This window comes from Haliotis rubra, unplaced genomic scaffold (assembly GCF_003918875.1).
Source record: "Haliotis rubra isolate DU_JTF1 unplaced genomic scaffold, ASM391887v1 Scf416, whole genome shotgun sequence".
NCBI classification, from domain to species: Eukaryota; Metazoa; Mollusca; class Gastropoda; order Lepetellida; family Haliotidae; genus Haliotis; species Haliotis rubra.
The window spans coordinates 210865-227500 of NW_025767098.1; the positions used below are offsets into that span (position 1 = coordinate 210865).

Consider the following 16636-nt stretch of genomic DNA (forward strand, 5'->3'; position numbering starts at 1 on the left):
GGGGAGGCGCACTGGTACATTTTAGGAGTAATAACATAACTGCCATTTTAATCATAATTCACTGGAAATGATAGCAAGGTATGTTTTTAGAATCTTGCGTCCTTAAGTAAACGTAGAAAGGTAATAAAATAAATAATAACATAATTAATTATTAATAACTACTTAATTGACTGACATATCAGTTTCATGTGATTTTAAGGCAGAGCTAGGCAAACAAACACTAAATGCGTACCCTGGCAGAACAATTACTTGCTACTAATTAACTTAGTTTGTTTGCTCCTGCTGTAAGATATATTTTGATTTTTTAAATAATATATTTACTTGAAAATGATTACTAGTATCAAGCTATGATAATAAATTTCAACATCCCGAAAATTTGAAAAGAAATAGGTCACACCCTGGTCAGGCATTATTCAGTCTTGGAACAGAATAACTTACAAAATTTTCAGTTGACTAGTCATGTAACTGGAATGAATATTTTCAGAAAACCTTTATGGAATATAATCACTAAATGTTGGAGAAAACATTGCTGAAACGTTTCTGGAACCATACAAAATCACGTGAATAAAACATTTTTTTAAACATTTCCAAAACATCTCGAAAAAATATTTCAGGAAAACATTTTAAAAACCTTATAGTTAAACGTTTTTGAAAATGTTTCTAAAACATTTCTGGAACCATACAAAATCACGTGAATAAAACATTTCTTAAAACATTTCCAAAACATCTCCAAAAAAACATTTCAGGAAAACATTTTAAAAACCTTATAGTTAAACGTTTTTGAAAATGTTTCTAAAACATTTCTGGAACCATACAAAATCACATGAATAAAACATTCTAAAAAATGTTTCTGGAACATTTCACGAAATGTTTTGGGGATATTTTTAAAACATTTTCGTGTTGACTAGTCATGTAACTGGAATAAATATTGAAACATAAATTTATCCCAGATTTGATGTAAAACTTCTTAGAAATCATCAGCTTTTGAGGAGGTTACCATTATTTGAAGACATTTGAGCCAAAGTAGTGTTTATTAAGATGGTGGTTTTGGACAAATTGTTCAAGGTTTGTGGATGGTTATTTGGAAAATGAGCTTCATATTAAATTGCACACTGGTTTGAAGGAGGTGAAAGCCTCAGGACATTTTCATGTGTGTTTTCTTAAACTTTTATTTTGTTACCAATTTAGAAACAACTTAAATATATTGTTGATGACACCAGTAAGTATCTCAGAAAAGGAAACATATCAAAATTAGTGTTATGTCCCTTAGGGATATGGTCTCAGATCTAATAAAACAAAGATTATCATTGTTTAAGAAGCAATAATGACAATATGTAATTTTATTGACGAAAACCTTAGAACTTAGGATATATTCTGTACACCTTATTTACATTAGTAGTTAGTAGTTAAATATCTATGAAGAAAATGCAGTATATTTGTATTTTGTGTAACATTCTATTTCAATGCTAGTTAATTGTTTGGATAACTGTGGATCCCCTGTTCAAAGATTTTGCATCGCAGGTTTCCTATGTCTGGAAGATGGGTCAGTGTACAGGTGAAGACTTGGATCTTCGTTGTGTTATTGTGGTGTGATATAACTGTACGTAAATGCTGGCAGTTCATGAAGCCCGGTATTGTGGAAGTTTGTAAATTATGATACCACAACAAAGTACACATAGAAAAATATTTTGGAAAGGATGATTTAAGAATGGATTTCCTTATATTCAGTGTCATTTTAGGATGGTGTACAGATTTTTGAGAGAGAAATTATACTGAGAATTAGCAGATTAGCTGCTGAATATTTGCTTCTGGGTATGTCCAGATACATCCATGCAAACATAATGTTTACAAGCCCAAAAACCTTTTTCCCGATTCCCAAATAAGATCAAATAGGATATCCAGTGATGTATTTGTTTACAAATATAGACAAATAAGGTGGACGAAGTAGTAGACCGGACACATTTTTCTGCTTAGTTCATTAAAAGGTAGAAACCCATGTTTTCACATTATTGATATAACTAAATGTGAACAACGTATAAATAAATAAAGGCGCCACGCGCAGTTTTGACAATCTATTTATAGATACCGAAACGATCTCCAACTTGAACATGTGGCTGTGTTCACGGTTTTTGTAATATTACGATGGGAATTTTTGAAAAATACAAAACAACATAATTCTGTTACCCTTTCCCTGCTAACATCTTAGACGAATGTGGATTGCCAGATATGTTATTTGGTTCGAAAGGAAACACGTTCCACACTTAGCAGCTGGCCGAGACGATTTTTCATCGAGCATGCAACTCATTTTCACTCGCCAATTACAATCTGTCAACTAAAATATATTAAAAATAAAGTAGGTATAACTCTTTAAATATCATTCACAAACGACGGATACCAACGTACTACAAGCAGAATTCATCAACAACGTTCACAATCACGTACGTTTCGCCGGCGGTGACGCCATAGTGATTAGTCCGTGGTTGTCCCCCCTAACGTCAAAAACGAAGTGGGCGGGGCTTATCGGCCGGGACTTATCGGCCGGGACTGGATCGGTCTATTGGAAGTTTATTCAGGACCCTACCACCTTGTCATTCGACTCATGGTGCAACAACAGGAAATGGATCATCGATGTTACCTCGGTTGCGGTGAGTTAATTTTACAGTCACTATTTTCATGTTTATGTACATTTTGATATTCACTCGATTAAAATACTGTGTTACTCAAAGTAGCGATGTTTTGAGAAACGTGATTCAGTGTTATTAGGCTTCCAACAGAGAATCCCGGTGACAGGGGTTTTTCGACGATGTAAGACAAAACGTAATTTTATTTTACTAACCTTGAGTGAAAAGGGATATATTCATCTATTTCACACAAAAAATATCAAGTGTTTCCTACAAAAGTAGCGTTGATGATATCATATCGGCGAAACTGTTGCTGATCTCCACATCGGGAATTGTATACTTTTCGCTCCGCCATGCGAGTGAGTGTTGTGATCACGTGGCTTCCTGTTTATATCTGGTATATTACTTGTCACCAGCAGACGACAGATCTTAGAGATTTTTTGCTAAATTTGGTTATATAGGCAATTGATTTGCATCTGAAGGGGTATTAACGATCTCGGGTAAATAATATTGATATTTTTTGCACCCGCCTAACCAGTGAAACTGTTTGTGCACTCCGATCGCGCACGTAATCCCCCGATATAGCGCGAGCAATGTAATCGTCGAAATCACCAGAACATCGAGTTCAGCTCGCTTTGGATCAATATTATATCGTTGTGAATGTCTAAGAGAGTTTGCACCTAATTAATTTTATGTTACATAAAAGGATAATTAGGCTATCAAGAGTGAGCAATATGTGTTCAAGCAGAGTTCAGTAAGGCGGTTAATGCCGCTCTTACGTTCAGTTTTCGATCGTAAACGTATGCACAAGCCAGTGGCCCTTATCGTTGTTAATTTTTTCCATGTTATTTCTGAAAGGTATTTTATTAATTTAACATTGCAGCTAATTTTCATTTTTTTAAACTTTGACAATTGTGCTCGTTTAAGTCGTTGGAAAGTTGCGTCGATTTTATACCACGAAAATGGGGAATCGAAATAATTTCGAAATGAAAAGGTTATTGGGCTTGTAAACAGTATGTTTACATCGAGGTATCTGGACATACCCAGAAGCAAATATTCAGCAGCTAATCTGCAGCAATTCTCAGTATAATTTCTCGCTTCAAAATCTGTACACCATCCTAAAATGACACTGAACATAAGGAAATCCATTTTTAAATCATCCTTTCCAATATATTTTTCTATGTGTACTTTGTTGTGGAATCATACCTTACAAACTTCCACAATACTGGACTTCATCAACTGCCAGCATTTATGTACACAGGTATGTCACACCACAATAACACAAGAGGATCCAAGATACAGTCTGCACCTGTACACTGAATCATCTTCCAGAAATAGGAAACCTGTTATGCAAAGTCTTGGAACAGAGGATCTACAGTTATCCAAACAATTAACTAGCATTGAAATTGATTGTTACACAAAATACAAACATACTGCTTTTTCTTCACAGATATTTAACTGCTAATTACTAATGTAAATAAGGTGCAAAAAATATATCCTAAGTTCAAAGCTTTGTCAATAAAAATATATATTGTCATTATTGCTATTAAACAATGATAATCTTTGTTTTATTAGATCTGAAGACCATATCCTAAGGGACATAACACCTAATTTTTTTGATCTATTTCCTTTTCTGAGATACCTACTAGTGTCATCAAGTTGTTTCCAAATTGGTAACAAAATATAAAGTTTAAGGAGAAACACACATGAAAACGTCCTGAAGCTTTCACCTCTCGCTTCCAAACCAGTGTACGAATTTAATATAAGCTCATTTTCCAAATAACCATCAACAGGCTCTTTGAGACAATTTGTCCAAACCACCATCTTAATAAAGCACTACTTTGGCTCAAATGTCTTCAAATAATGGTAACCTCCTCAAAGCTGATGATTTCTAAGAAGTATTACATCAAATCTGGGATAAATGCTATGTTTCACATGTTCATTCCAGTTACATGAATAGTCAACTGAAAATTTTGTGGTTATTCTGTTCCAAGACTGAATAATGCTCGACAAGAGTGTGACCAAAACGTAGCCTTTATGTTTTTTCAAATTCTCTGGATGTTGAAATTTATTATCATGAGTTAGCTACTAGCAATCATTTTCAGAATTATCTTTTTAGTAAATATATTATTAATAAAAACAAAGATATCTTAAAGCAGGAGCCAACAAACTAAGTTAGTAGCAAGTGATTGTTCTGCCAGGGTACGTATTTAGTGTTTGTTTGCCTAGCTCTGCCTTAAAATCACATGAAACTTATATGTCAGTCAATTAAGTAATAATTTATAATTGATTTTGTTATTATTTATCTCAATACCTTTCTACGTTTACTTAAGAACGCAAGATTCTAAAAACATACCTTGCTATCATTTCCCGTGAATTATAATTAAAATGACAGTTATGTTATTACTCCTAAAATGTACCAGTGCACCTCCCCCTTCATGTAAAAAAAAGATATGTTGTAACAAAAATTCAAAAGAAATAATGTTCTCATAGTTAAGAAATAAACTTTTTATATTTATTTCATTCCGTCCAATCAATATTCCAGAAAGTCACCATTCTTCTCACATAAATTTCGTCTCCGATCCACATGGAGTAAGGTAATTCAATTCAAAGTCCCATCTCTTTATAGAAATTCAGAAATATTTAAGGCATGGTTTTATAGACACTCATTTGAACTAATTTTTATATTTGGATGTTGCGTGATAGGCAACTACTGACACTGACTATGTTTCCGTTTGAATAAAAAAAAATATTCCTCGAATATTTTGCACTAATAAGAGGCTTTCAGATTGTGTTTTTGAAACTTTAAAACAAATTTAAGAATATCCAATGGCGATATATATTGGTAACAATATCCACCACATTGTTCTTTAATGTAACAAGTTCTGCTATTTCGATCGACCTTACACCGAAACAGATCGCTGTCAGATTTGTTTACATTGTGTCGCGGCTTTCTCGCCTGTCTCATTTCAGGTTTATGGTGTACCAACACAATGCCCAGTATTGACAAAAAACGTTAAAGCAAAACAATTTTGTAGTTACAAGAATTGCCCGCGTTTATAACACTTGCAAAGTCTTAAACTGCTATTCATGCGCCAGTATTAATGCATACAAACATCGCTCACACCATTGTATTGTTACGTCGTCAGCTGTGATGACGTCATTCAAATCATATTGTGACGTACAGTCCGAATGACGTCACAAATGAGCAGTTCCAGATGCTACCATGGGAGACAGCCGAAACGGCCGACTGATGACATTGTACTGCTGTACCCGTACTCGATGTCAATGAGTGCAGATACAAAAACGTGTGTGGACCTTTTGGTTTACTTTTGTGTTTACAATGTCGATATGTTGGCCAGTTTCCGGGTGTTATTGAGTATTTGAAGCACGGGAATATTTCATTTGAAACCTCCGGCTGACGTCGGTTCCAAATGAATTTGAAATTGGCCAACACATCATGTTTATCTCTAATTGACGTCACTACGCCATTCTCGTCTGTCCCCTTGGTAACCGACGTCAGGATGCATGTCAGTTGTGACCTAACTGAGAGGTCATCGGTTATCCAATCAAATCGTTAGAATCTCAGGTCAAGTCTTTACGACACAGGTCAACGCGATACGACACTCGTGTGATGTACGACACCTGTATGCAACTACCCATACGTTGACCACGTGGGTAATAAATTTGTTGTAACACTGCATCGACCACCGGTGGCCAAGTAGCGTGATGTAGGATAATGAAGTCGAAGTATATCACAGACGATAGAACAATTTTCCTATTACTTTAACCCTAAAACATTTATTAACATTCAAATTCTGTATTTCACAATCCACTGCTTCAATATATGGGAATACAGCTGTGCATTTGTACCGCTCAGTGTTCGATGTAACTGTACTACATGTTTCTATTTCTACTTTCATATGCTCAGAGGCATATGAGCATACCTACGGCATCCCTTCCATGTCTACGAAGTGCCACATAGCATATTTAACAAAAGAAGTGTCCGGGATTTCATGCAGTCCCGTGTTGAGAAGGACAGGCTTTTTGGGTACCGAGAAGACAGTTGACTAGTTTGGGCCATATTTTGCTTAGTCAGCGCAAGTCGTATGCCAGCACAGTGGTACAAAAACCTTCCCCGAAAAAACAACTTCTTCGATATGTGTAGGTGGTTTCCGCTGACATTGTGAGTTAATATGAGGTGTTATTTTGAAGTTTGTTCAAAGCTCCAATATGGCAACCAGCTGCAGCCATTCATCTTTGATATATAAACGAAAATACGTTTAGCATCTTCTCCAAGACTTCAACAGTTAATCCACAGTTGTGATATGGCTATCTGTGTAGCGCACAGTATGTAACAAATAATATTGACCCGAACTGAAATATATTGCTGCCAAACGGAATATCAGCAAATAAAAGGGTCATCACCCACCCGTCCTGAGCATTTTCTTCTTCTGACAAATGTTATGTTTGGGGAAACACCTTGTAGGTAAAGTACAGATTATGGTACTTTTTGGGTTTAGCCCTATCCGGGATTTGAACTTAAACTGTCACAGTCAGGCACACAAGGAAAGCGACCTAGCCTTTGTCGGCATCCACAAAATGGACGTCTGAAGCTGGGCCCTTATTCTCGATGCGTTCGTAGCCCTAAGAAATCTTAACTTATCCAATGTGTTAAGAATGGGCTTAAGAAGTTCGTAGGGCTACGAACGTTTCGAGAATAGCTGGCCCTTATTCTCGAACCGTTCGTAGCCCTAAGAAAGTTTCACTTTGATCGTAGCCATTGTGTTAATAATGGGCTTAAGAAGTTCTTAGGGCTACGAACGTTTCCAGAATAGCTAGCCAGATGTTTACAGGTGTACATTGGGACGTGAGAGACGTGACACTTGACACGTCGGAGGGGTACACAAAGTACGTGCCCTGGACAGCCAGCTGTCAGACTTCCAGTTGTTAAAACTGCGGTAGCGTAGTAGCTACGATCACAGCCAGACTGTTAAGTGTCTTTGTGTAACTGATCTAATTTTAGTTGATATATATCCTAAAGAATTAAAGAACTCTACATGACATATGGATTGACCTAAACACGATTGCACTCGAAAAACAGGACTATCACTTTTACCAGTTATGGCATATTCATCATTATAAACTGTGTGTATTGTTATGATGATGTGTTTTTATAGTTGATACTTCACACCAATTAACTTTTAGTTATCATGGGTCAGAAAAGTTTATAGTGTGGTTTTGAACTCGCATCTTGAACTTAGGTAAGTTCAGCTGTTAAGAGTTAGAGTTACCACCTCTTCCTTGATGACAGTGATTCTCGTGTTTAAATGGGTTTTCCTAGTTTTCGCTAGAATTCTCTGGACTCCCAGGACTTGGTTGTTGAGATCACGCTAATTTCTAAATGTTAATATCCCTACCGACCTCGCCTACATTGATCAACAGCTGGCAACGAGATCCATCAAATGTGTTTTATTTGTGACCAGATAATTTACAGAAACCTTATTTGTTGTTTATTCAATATATACGTATATTTTCCTAGACAACCGACAACCCTATTATGATTCGAATGTACGTATAGACAACCGACATGTTATGTTACTCCTACGTTGTTTAGACGCTTCGAAAGAACTGAGTGAGGGAGTGTTTTACGTCATACACGTCCCTGTTTCATTTAAAGAAATGGTTGGCTCAGTCATCTGTTGATAGAGGACTCACTCACTCACTCACTCACTCACTCAATCACTCTGTGACATAACACAAGCTTGTGGGTTAAGCCATGTAAGCCAGCTATTCCCATTAGTCAAGGTGTAGGCTCGGCGAGGAGAACCTACTTCACCGATACAGTTACAACATGACATTCTGCTACCAGGGACATACGACAACGTTAAAAGACTGTACACACGGGCAGAGAGACCTGCCAAGAGTTAAATTGGAGATTATTTAGTGTTTGAGATAAGACGAGTGCGTATGCAATATTTCAGTGCATAGTTACTATCTCGACCGACGTCATGTTATGTTTGTTGTCTTTTCCTTCCTTGTCCCGTGCTACGACCTATCGTTGTGACACTATCAGGTGGGTAGTCGATTGTGGGTTGAACATACACCACAATCCACCATGGACGTGCTCTACTGCCTCACTGGACTTCTGCTGGTTCTGACTGAAGGTAAATGTTACTGTCTATCAGAATATTGCTACGATTTAAATATTCTCATCAGAATGAGTTGGTTTCGTTCTACGTTTAGTGTTAGCAATAATTCAGCAATATCACGGCAAGGGACACCAGAAATGGGCTTCATACATCGAACCCTGGTCTTCGGCGTGACGAACGAACAATTTAATGGCGAGGTCCCCCCAGGTATTGTTTATAAAGAGTTGGGTTAGTTGGGAAAGGTAGTTATCGGCGTCTTAAACTATATCAATTGATATATCATGTATCATACAAGATTGGAGGACACGTTGCTTGTGGATGTATTTCCAAGATAAGCTTCACCTCTAGTTTTTTCCACCCACATTACACTGACACGCTATGCTACACTTGACATGCAGTTCAGAATGGCGTTAGCCTCAGCAAACTAATTCACTGGTTCAGTGTTGTTTCAGAATGACGTTAGCCACAGCAAACTAATTCACTGGTTCAGGTCAGAATGGCGTTAGCCTCAGCAAACTAATTCACTGGTTCAGTGTTGTTTCAGAATGGCGTTAGCCTCAGCAAACTAATTCACTGGTTCAGTGTTGTTTCAGAACGGTGTTAGCCTCAGCAAACAAATTCACTGGTTCAGTGTTGTTTCAGAACGGTGTTAGCCTCAGCAACTTAAACCAATGGTCCAATGCTGTTTCAGAGCGGTGTTAGCCTCAGCAACTTAAATCAATGGTTCAATGCTGTTTCAGAACGGTGTTAGCCTCAGCAACTTAAATCAATGGTTCAATGCTGTTTCAGAACGGTGTTAGCCTCAGCAACTTAAATCAATGGTTCAATGTTGTTTCAGAACAGTGTTAGCCTGAGCAACTGAAATCAATTGTTCAGTGTTGTTTCAGATGTAAAGGCCGAGTACTGCTACAGCTACTCTTCAGATTACTCTTCAAGTTACTCGAGTGGTACGTACTGTTCCGCTGGCTGCTGTGGCAGTTACGATGACCAATACTGCTGTACAAGGTAACTCTAATACTACTGGATATAACAGCTGTAGATTCACATCCGACATTAATCTTTGGGATATCTTAGTCGACACTACATCCTATGAGATCGCACCACACCAACATTTCATTTCAATCAAACCAAAATTCTCCATACCAAATTCAATTTTTATAAAATTATTGAGATCCAAAGGAAGACCAAGATCTTTACCCACCTAGTGGGTATTCTAACGTATATTCTACAGTACTATTATGTACGGAAACTTGACATGATGGTGGACGTATTGAAATGTAGATGTCATGTTCCAAACCATCACATCTTCATTGTATTGGCTTCTGCAATGTCGTGTTCTACTCGATCCTTGTACATTACCCTCAGGGACCATACCAGCTTATCTATATCATACTTCAGAGCACATATGTTAAACACGTAACGAGTGATCTACTTCGTATTCACCTCATGAATGAGCAAGAAATAGCCATGAAACGTCGTTACAAGGAATGAAGTAATTATCGAGAAGAACGTTCATATCTTCAGGTAAATTCTTGATCTTTGTTTCGAAGACTCTGGTTGTAGGTTGTCTTGTTAAAGTTGTCAGTTGTCAGACAAATGTAGGCTGGTATGCACGAAAAGTCAATTTATCGATTAGAACGTCACGACATACACATACACTCAGCTGGCTGCATGTGTTATCTGTGGGTGTTTAGCAACGGCATTTCCCATGTTGAGGTATATGTACACGAGCCATTTTGTAGCTTGGTATTTAGAGAATACTAGTATCTGCCAATAACATACAGGTATCGTCTAACTTTCAACAGTGTTTCTGCAATCGTTGGCGCCTCAGTCGGTAGCTTCTTCTTCATTGTCATCGTTATTGCTGTCATCTGTGCCTGTGTCAAGTCAGCCAACAGGCCTGGCCGTGTGGTTGGTCCGCCAGCAGTCGGCGCCACTATGGTGGTGACAACAACAGGTATATAATACGTCAGTTAACCATACATTCATCTTCACTCAAACTGCGGTCATATCGAATACAAATCGATGGCTTCATTGTACCATGATTGATTGATTGTTTGTTGTTTAAAGCCTGTTTAACACCGCACTCAGCAATATTCCAGCTATATGGCAGCGTTCTGTAAATAATCGAGTCTGGACCAGACAATCCAGTGATCAACATCATGAGCATCAATCTGCACAATTGGGAACCGATGACATGTGTCAACCAAGTCAGGGATCCTGACCACCCGATCCCGTTCATCGCCTATTACGCAAGCATGGGTTACTGAAGATCAATCCAACCTGGATCTTCACGGGTGACAAGCATGGGTTACTGAAGATCAATTCTTCACGGGTACTATCTACCATGAAGGGTAACAGTGTCGCCTACATTAACGTGTGATGAAACAGGTTTTCCTATAGCCTGACAGTTAATGTTTTCATGTTCCAGGTATGTCTGCTCAACAGGGACAACCTCACTACAGCGGCTATGCGGGCCAGGTGCCCCTTCCCCCTGCATACAACACTTACCCACCCCCAGGCCAGGGAATGTATCCCCCTCCTCCACAGTACAACGGACAACAGCCTGTCTATCCCCCAAAATAACATTTGTTGGTGATTTAATACTACCATTGACTTGAGATTAAATATCATGATAATGATAAAATGGTAATGAAAATCAAACGATAATTTTCAACGAGCTCTATATACGAACTATAATTAAATAATCAATGTTCACGCGTGAAAGTGGCTTGTGGCCATTAGTGTTTGAACAAACACCAATCAGTCATCGGTCTGACCAGCCCTTCTTATACCTGTGTACCTATGATGCAGTCATCGGTCTGATCTGCCTAACTTCTTATACCTGTGTACCTATGATGCAGTCATCGGTCTGATCTGCCCAACTTCTTATACCTGGTACCTATGATGCAGTCATCGGTCTGATCTGCCTAACTTCTTATACCTGGGTACCTATAATACGGTAATAGGTCTGATCAGCCCAACTTCTTATACCTGGGTACCTATGATGCAGTCATCGGTCTGATCTGCCTAACTTCTTATACCTGTGTACCTATGATGCAGTCATCGGTCCGACCAGCCCAACTTCTTATACCTGGGTACCTATGATGCAGTCATCGGTCTGATCTGCCTAACTTCTTATACCTGGGTACCTATAATACGGTAATCGGTCTGATCAGCCCAACTTCTTATACCTGTGTACCTATGATGCAGTCATCGGTCTGATCTGCCTAACTTCTTATACCTGGGTACCTATGATGCAGTCATCGGTCTGATCTGCCTAACTTCTTATACCTGTGTACCTATGATGCAGTCATCGGTCTGATCAGCCCAACTTCTTATACCTGTGTACCTATGATGCAGTCATCGGTCCGACCAGCCCAACTTCTTATACCTGTGTACCTATGATGCAGTCATCGGTCTGATCTGCCTAACTTCTTATACCTGTGTACCTATGATGCAGTCATCGGTCTGACCAGCCCAACTTCTTATACCTGTGTACCTATGATGCAGTCATCGGTCCGACCAGCCCAACTTCTTATACCTGTGTACCTATGATGCAGTCATCGGTCTGATCTGCCCAACTTCTTATACCTGTGTACCTATGATGCAGTCATCGGTCTGACCAGCCCAACTTCTTATACCTGTGTACCTATGATGCAGTCATCGGTCTGATCAGCCCAACTTCTTATACCTGGGTACCTATGATGCAGTCATCGGTCTGACCAGCCCAACTTCTTATACCTGTGTACCTATGATGCAGTCATCGGTCTGATCTGCCCAACTTCTTATACCTGTGTACCTATGATGCAGTCATCGGTCCGACCAGCCCAACTTCTTATACCTGTGTACCTATGATGCAGTCATCGGTCTGATCTGCCTAACTTCTTATACCTGTGTACCTATGATGCAGTCATCGGTCTGACCAGCCCAACTTCTTATACCTGTGTACCTATGATGCAGTCATCGGTCTGACCAGCCCAACTTCTTATACCTGTGTACCTATGATGCAGTCATCGGTCTGATCTGCCTAACTTCTTATACCTGTGTATACCTGTGTACCTATGATGCAGTCATCGGTCTGATCAGCCCAACTTCTTATACCTGGGTACCTATGATGCAGTCATCGGTCTGACCAGCCCAACTTCTTATACCTGGGTACCTATGATGCAGTCATCGGTCTGATCTGCCTAACTTCTTATACCTGGGTACCTATGATGCAGTCATCGGTCCGACCAGCCCAACTTCTTATACCTGTGTACCTATGATGCAGTCATCGGTCTGATCTGCCTAACTTCTTAAACCTGTGTACCTATGATGCAGTCATCGGTCCGACCAGCCCAACTTCTTATACCTGGGTGCCTAAGATGCAGTCATCGGTCTGACCAGCCCAACTTCTTATACCTGTGTACCTATGATGCAGTCATCGGTCTGACCAGCCCAACTTCTTATACCTGGGTACCTATGATGCAGTCATCGGTCTGATCTGCCTAACTTCTTATACCTGGGTACCTATGATGCAGTCATCGGTCTGACCAGCCCAACTTCTTATACCTGTGTACCTATGATGCAGTCATCGGTCTGATCTGCCTAACTTCTTAAACCTGGGTACCTATGATGCAGTCATCGGTCCGACCAGCCCAACTTCTTATACCTGTGTACCTATGATGCAGTCATCGGTCTGACCAGCCCAACTTCTTATACCTGGGTACCTATGATGCAGTCATCGGTCTGATCTGCCCAACTTCTTATACCTGGGTACCTATAATGCGGTAATCGGTCTGATCATCCGTGGGTAGTGGAGTCATCAAGGAGCGGGTAGAATCAAAAGCTGCGTACATGAGACAATGTTGCACTGGTGTTTAACTTAAGGTTTTCGATCTATGCATTCATACTCTCGTGTCTTTAGCATCGAATTCAATGCATCTTTGTCAAAGGTTACCGCTTTTTCTTAAAGAAATTGTGATAATATATTATACATTCTGCAAATCTGTATTCCGTCCATATTAACGAATTTCGTTTGTTTGTTTTCATTTTTTATTAAGGTTTTATATGTCATGATCAGATCACTGAGTATTTCTGAAAAATACATAGGTTTTTTATTAATGTGTGCCGGAATCCGCCCCATAGTGACTCGTTAATTTAAGGAATTGGCAGAATGTGTTTGGTTTTCCTGGTACAAAACTAATGTAAGTTTGGTATATGTTATTCTGCGTATTGATTTTCGTAATACCAAAACTAACTGTTGTCACGTTTATCTGCGATTGTGAAATAAATACCAATAATTGTTGGTGTCTGTGTGTTGTATGTCTAACCAACATTTATACACGGGGTGACTGTGTGTTGTATGTCTAACCAACATTTATACACGGGGTGACTGTGTGTTGTATGTCTAACCAACATTTATACACGGGGTGACTGTGTGTTGTATGTCTAACCAACATTTATACACGGGGTGACTGTGTGTTGTATGTCTAACCAACATTTATACACACTGGTGTTGATGTCTGTGTGCTGTATGTCTAACCAACATTTATACACGGGGTGACTGTGTGTTGTATGTCTAACCAACATTTATACACGGGGTGACTGTGTGTTGTATGTCTAACCAACATTTATACACGGGGTGACTGTGTGTTGTATGTCTAACCAACATTTATACACGGGGTGACTGTGTCATCAGGTGCTACACCTTGTTTGTAACTCCCTTTGTGTGTTGGGGGCGGTGGGGTAGCACAGTGGTCAAAGCGTTCGCTCGTCACGCCGAAATCCCGGATTCGATTCCCCACAAGAGTACAACGTGTGAAGCCCAGTTCAGGTGTTCCCCGCCGTGATATAGCTGGAATATTGCTTACAGCGACGTTAACCCATGCTCACCCATTCACTTTGGGAGTGTTATCTTTGCCAACACGTGCTACCATGATGTGTGAGTGAGTTTAGTTGTACGCCACACTTAACAATACTCTGGCTGTATGGCGGCGGTCTGTAAATAATCGAGTCTTGACCAGACAATCCAGTCATCAACAGCATGAGCATCGATCTGCGCAATTGTGAACCGATGACATGTCAACCAAGTCAGCGAGTCTGACCAGGTTCTTTATTGCAATAGATGTGACTTTTCACTGCATGGAAGCGGTTATGTGATATTCCTGGTGTCCAGAATATATTCTAGAACATAGTTACAAGAAATAATTTCCTCTTGGGTTCTAGAAAATGAAAACTTGATTGCTGGAAATATTGCAAATCCTAAAGTACATATGTTATAAAGAAATGTTATTACGGACCAACAAGGCTTATCACGATAGCGGTGCCGCAATTGTTTTTAATAAACCTCTGTACGATTGTGCACAGAAGTCGTAAATCCCACATGACGATATAATGAGGACACGTGTATATTGAAAGGATGGATGTCCAAAATAAAACCGTTCCTGCAATTTGATTATACGTCTGACCATGCCAAATAGCTGATGGATTACGTTAAAATATGAAGTAAATATGTTGCAAACAAAAGCGACTAAAACTCTTTCCACAATCATAAGGAACCAATATCAAATATTTAATGACAAATACCGTTGAGGTTATATATGTTGCTACCAGCGCCATTGATTGGAAAACGAGCAGGAGCTGATGATGTGTCTACTTCAGATGCCCTGATGGTATATCTGTAGACAGTTTCCATGGTGCCGGTGATATCAGAATCAGTACGTTGTTTCGTGTCGAGTAGTTCCCACACTCCTTCTTTCTCCATCCACGACATGAGCGGCCCCAGGCGGTTGTTGTACTCGGGCACGGCCGTCAGGTTATAGTCAAATATAGCAAAGCAGACCAGCCCACCTGCAACAAAAAGGACATACAACTAGCACTTAGGCCCGGATAGGCAATGCGATTATAGCTGTACCAATAGGACATACATCTAGCACTTAGGGCCCGGTTAAGCAAAGCGATGATAGTTGTACCAATAGGACATGCATCTAGCACTCTTGGGCCCGGTTAGGCAAAGCGAATATAGCTGTAGCAATAGGACATACATCTAGCACTCTTGGGCCCGGTTAGGCAAAGTGATTATAGTTGTATCAGTAGGACATACATCTAGCACTTAGGGCCCGGTTAGGCAAAGCAAATATATCTGTACCAATAGGACATACATCTAGCACTTAGGGCCCGGTTAGGCAAAGCGTTTATAGTTGTACCTATAGGACATACATCTAGCACTTAGGGCCCGGTTAGGCAAAGCGATTATAGCTGTACCAATAGGACATACATCTAGCACTTAGGGGCCGGTTAGGCAAAGCGATTATAGCTGTACCAATAGGACATACATCTAGCACTTAGGGCCCGGTTAGGCAAAGCGATTATAGCTGTACCAATAGGACATACATCTAGCACTCATCGGCCCGGTTAGGCAAAGCGAATATAGCTGTACCAGTAGGACATACATCTAGCACTTAGGGCCCGGTTAGGCAAAGCGAATATAGCTGTACCAATAGGGCATACATCTAGCACTTAGGGCCCGGTTAGGCAAAGCGATTATAGCTGTACCAATAGGGCATACATCTAGCACTTAGGGCCCGGTTAGGCAAAGCGAATATAGCTGTAACAATAGAGCATACATCTAGCACTTAGGGCCCGGTTAGGCAAAGCGATTATAGCTGTACCAATAGGACATACATTTAGCATTCTAGACCAAACTCCAGCCATCCTTTTCCTAGAGATTCATTCGACTAGTTTCACTATGACGATTCTTTCAGTATTACGTTGGTTTGTTGTTTAATGCCGCACTCAGCAATATTCCAGCTCTATGGCGGTGTAGTGTAAAGAGAACACAACATAACGGCGATGCTGTTCACAACGGCCCTTGTCACA

General features: G+C 39.7%; 2 protein-coding genes across 4 annotated transcripts in view; one reads left to right on the plus strand and one right to left on the minus strand.

Annotated features, from left to right (window-relative positions):
- The first annotated feature begins 8672 nt into the window (after positions 1-8672).
- LOC124288384 lies at positions 8673-13041 on the plus strand. 3 transcript variants are annotated; one of them, XR_006901438.1, is made up of 5 exons: positions 8701-8788; positions 9661-9778; positions 10579-10730; positions 11205-11692; positions 11743-13041. XR_006901438.1 is itself a non-coding variant. In XM_046724899.1 (4 exons), the coding sequence occupies exons 1-4, from the start codon at positions 8740-8742 to the stop codon at positions 11357-11359; spliced, it is 474 nt and encodes a 157-aa protein (XP_046580855.1). In that variant the 5' UTR covers positions 8673-8739; the 3' UTR covers positions 11360-11734. The 3 variants fall into 3 exon arrangements, 1 of the variants encoding a protein (XP_046580855.1); XR_006901439.1 differs by having other exon boundaries at positions 11205-11546; XM_046724899.1 differs by lacking the exon at positions 11743-13041 and having other exon boundaries at positions 8673-8788; positions 11205-11734.
- A 2271-nt stretch (positions 13042-15312) lies between these two features.
- LOC124288383 overlaps positions 15313-16636 on the minus strand; it is a 24212-nt gene continuing 22888 nt past the window's right edge. Inside the window, exon 4 of the mRNA XM_046724898.1 lies at positions 15313-15607. Coding sequence (XP_046580854.1) covers positions 15330-15607 — 278 coding nt within the window. The 3' untranslated portion in view covers positions 15313-15329. The remainder of the gene's footprint in view (positions 15608-16636) is intronic.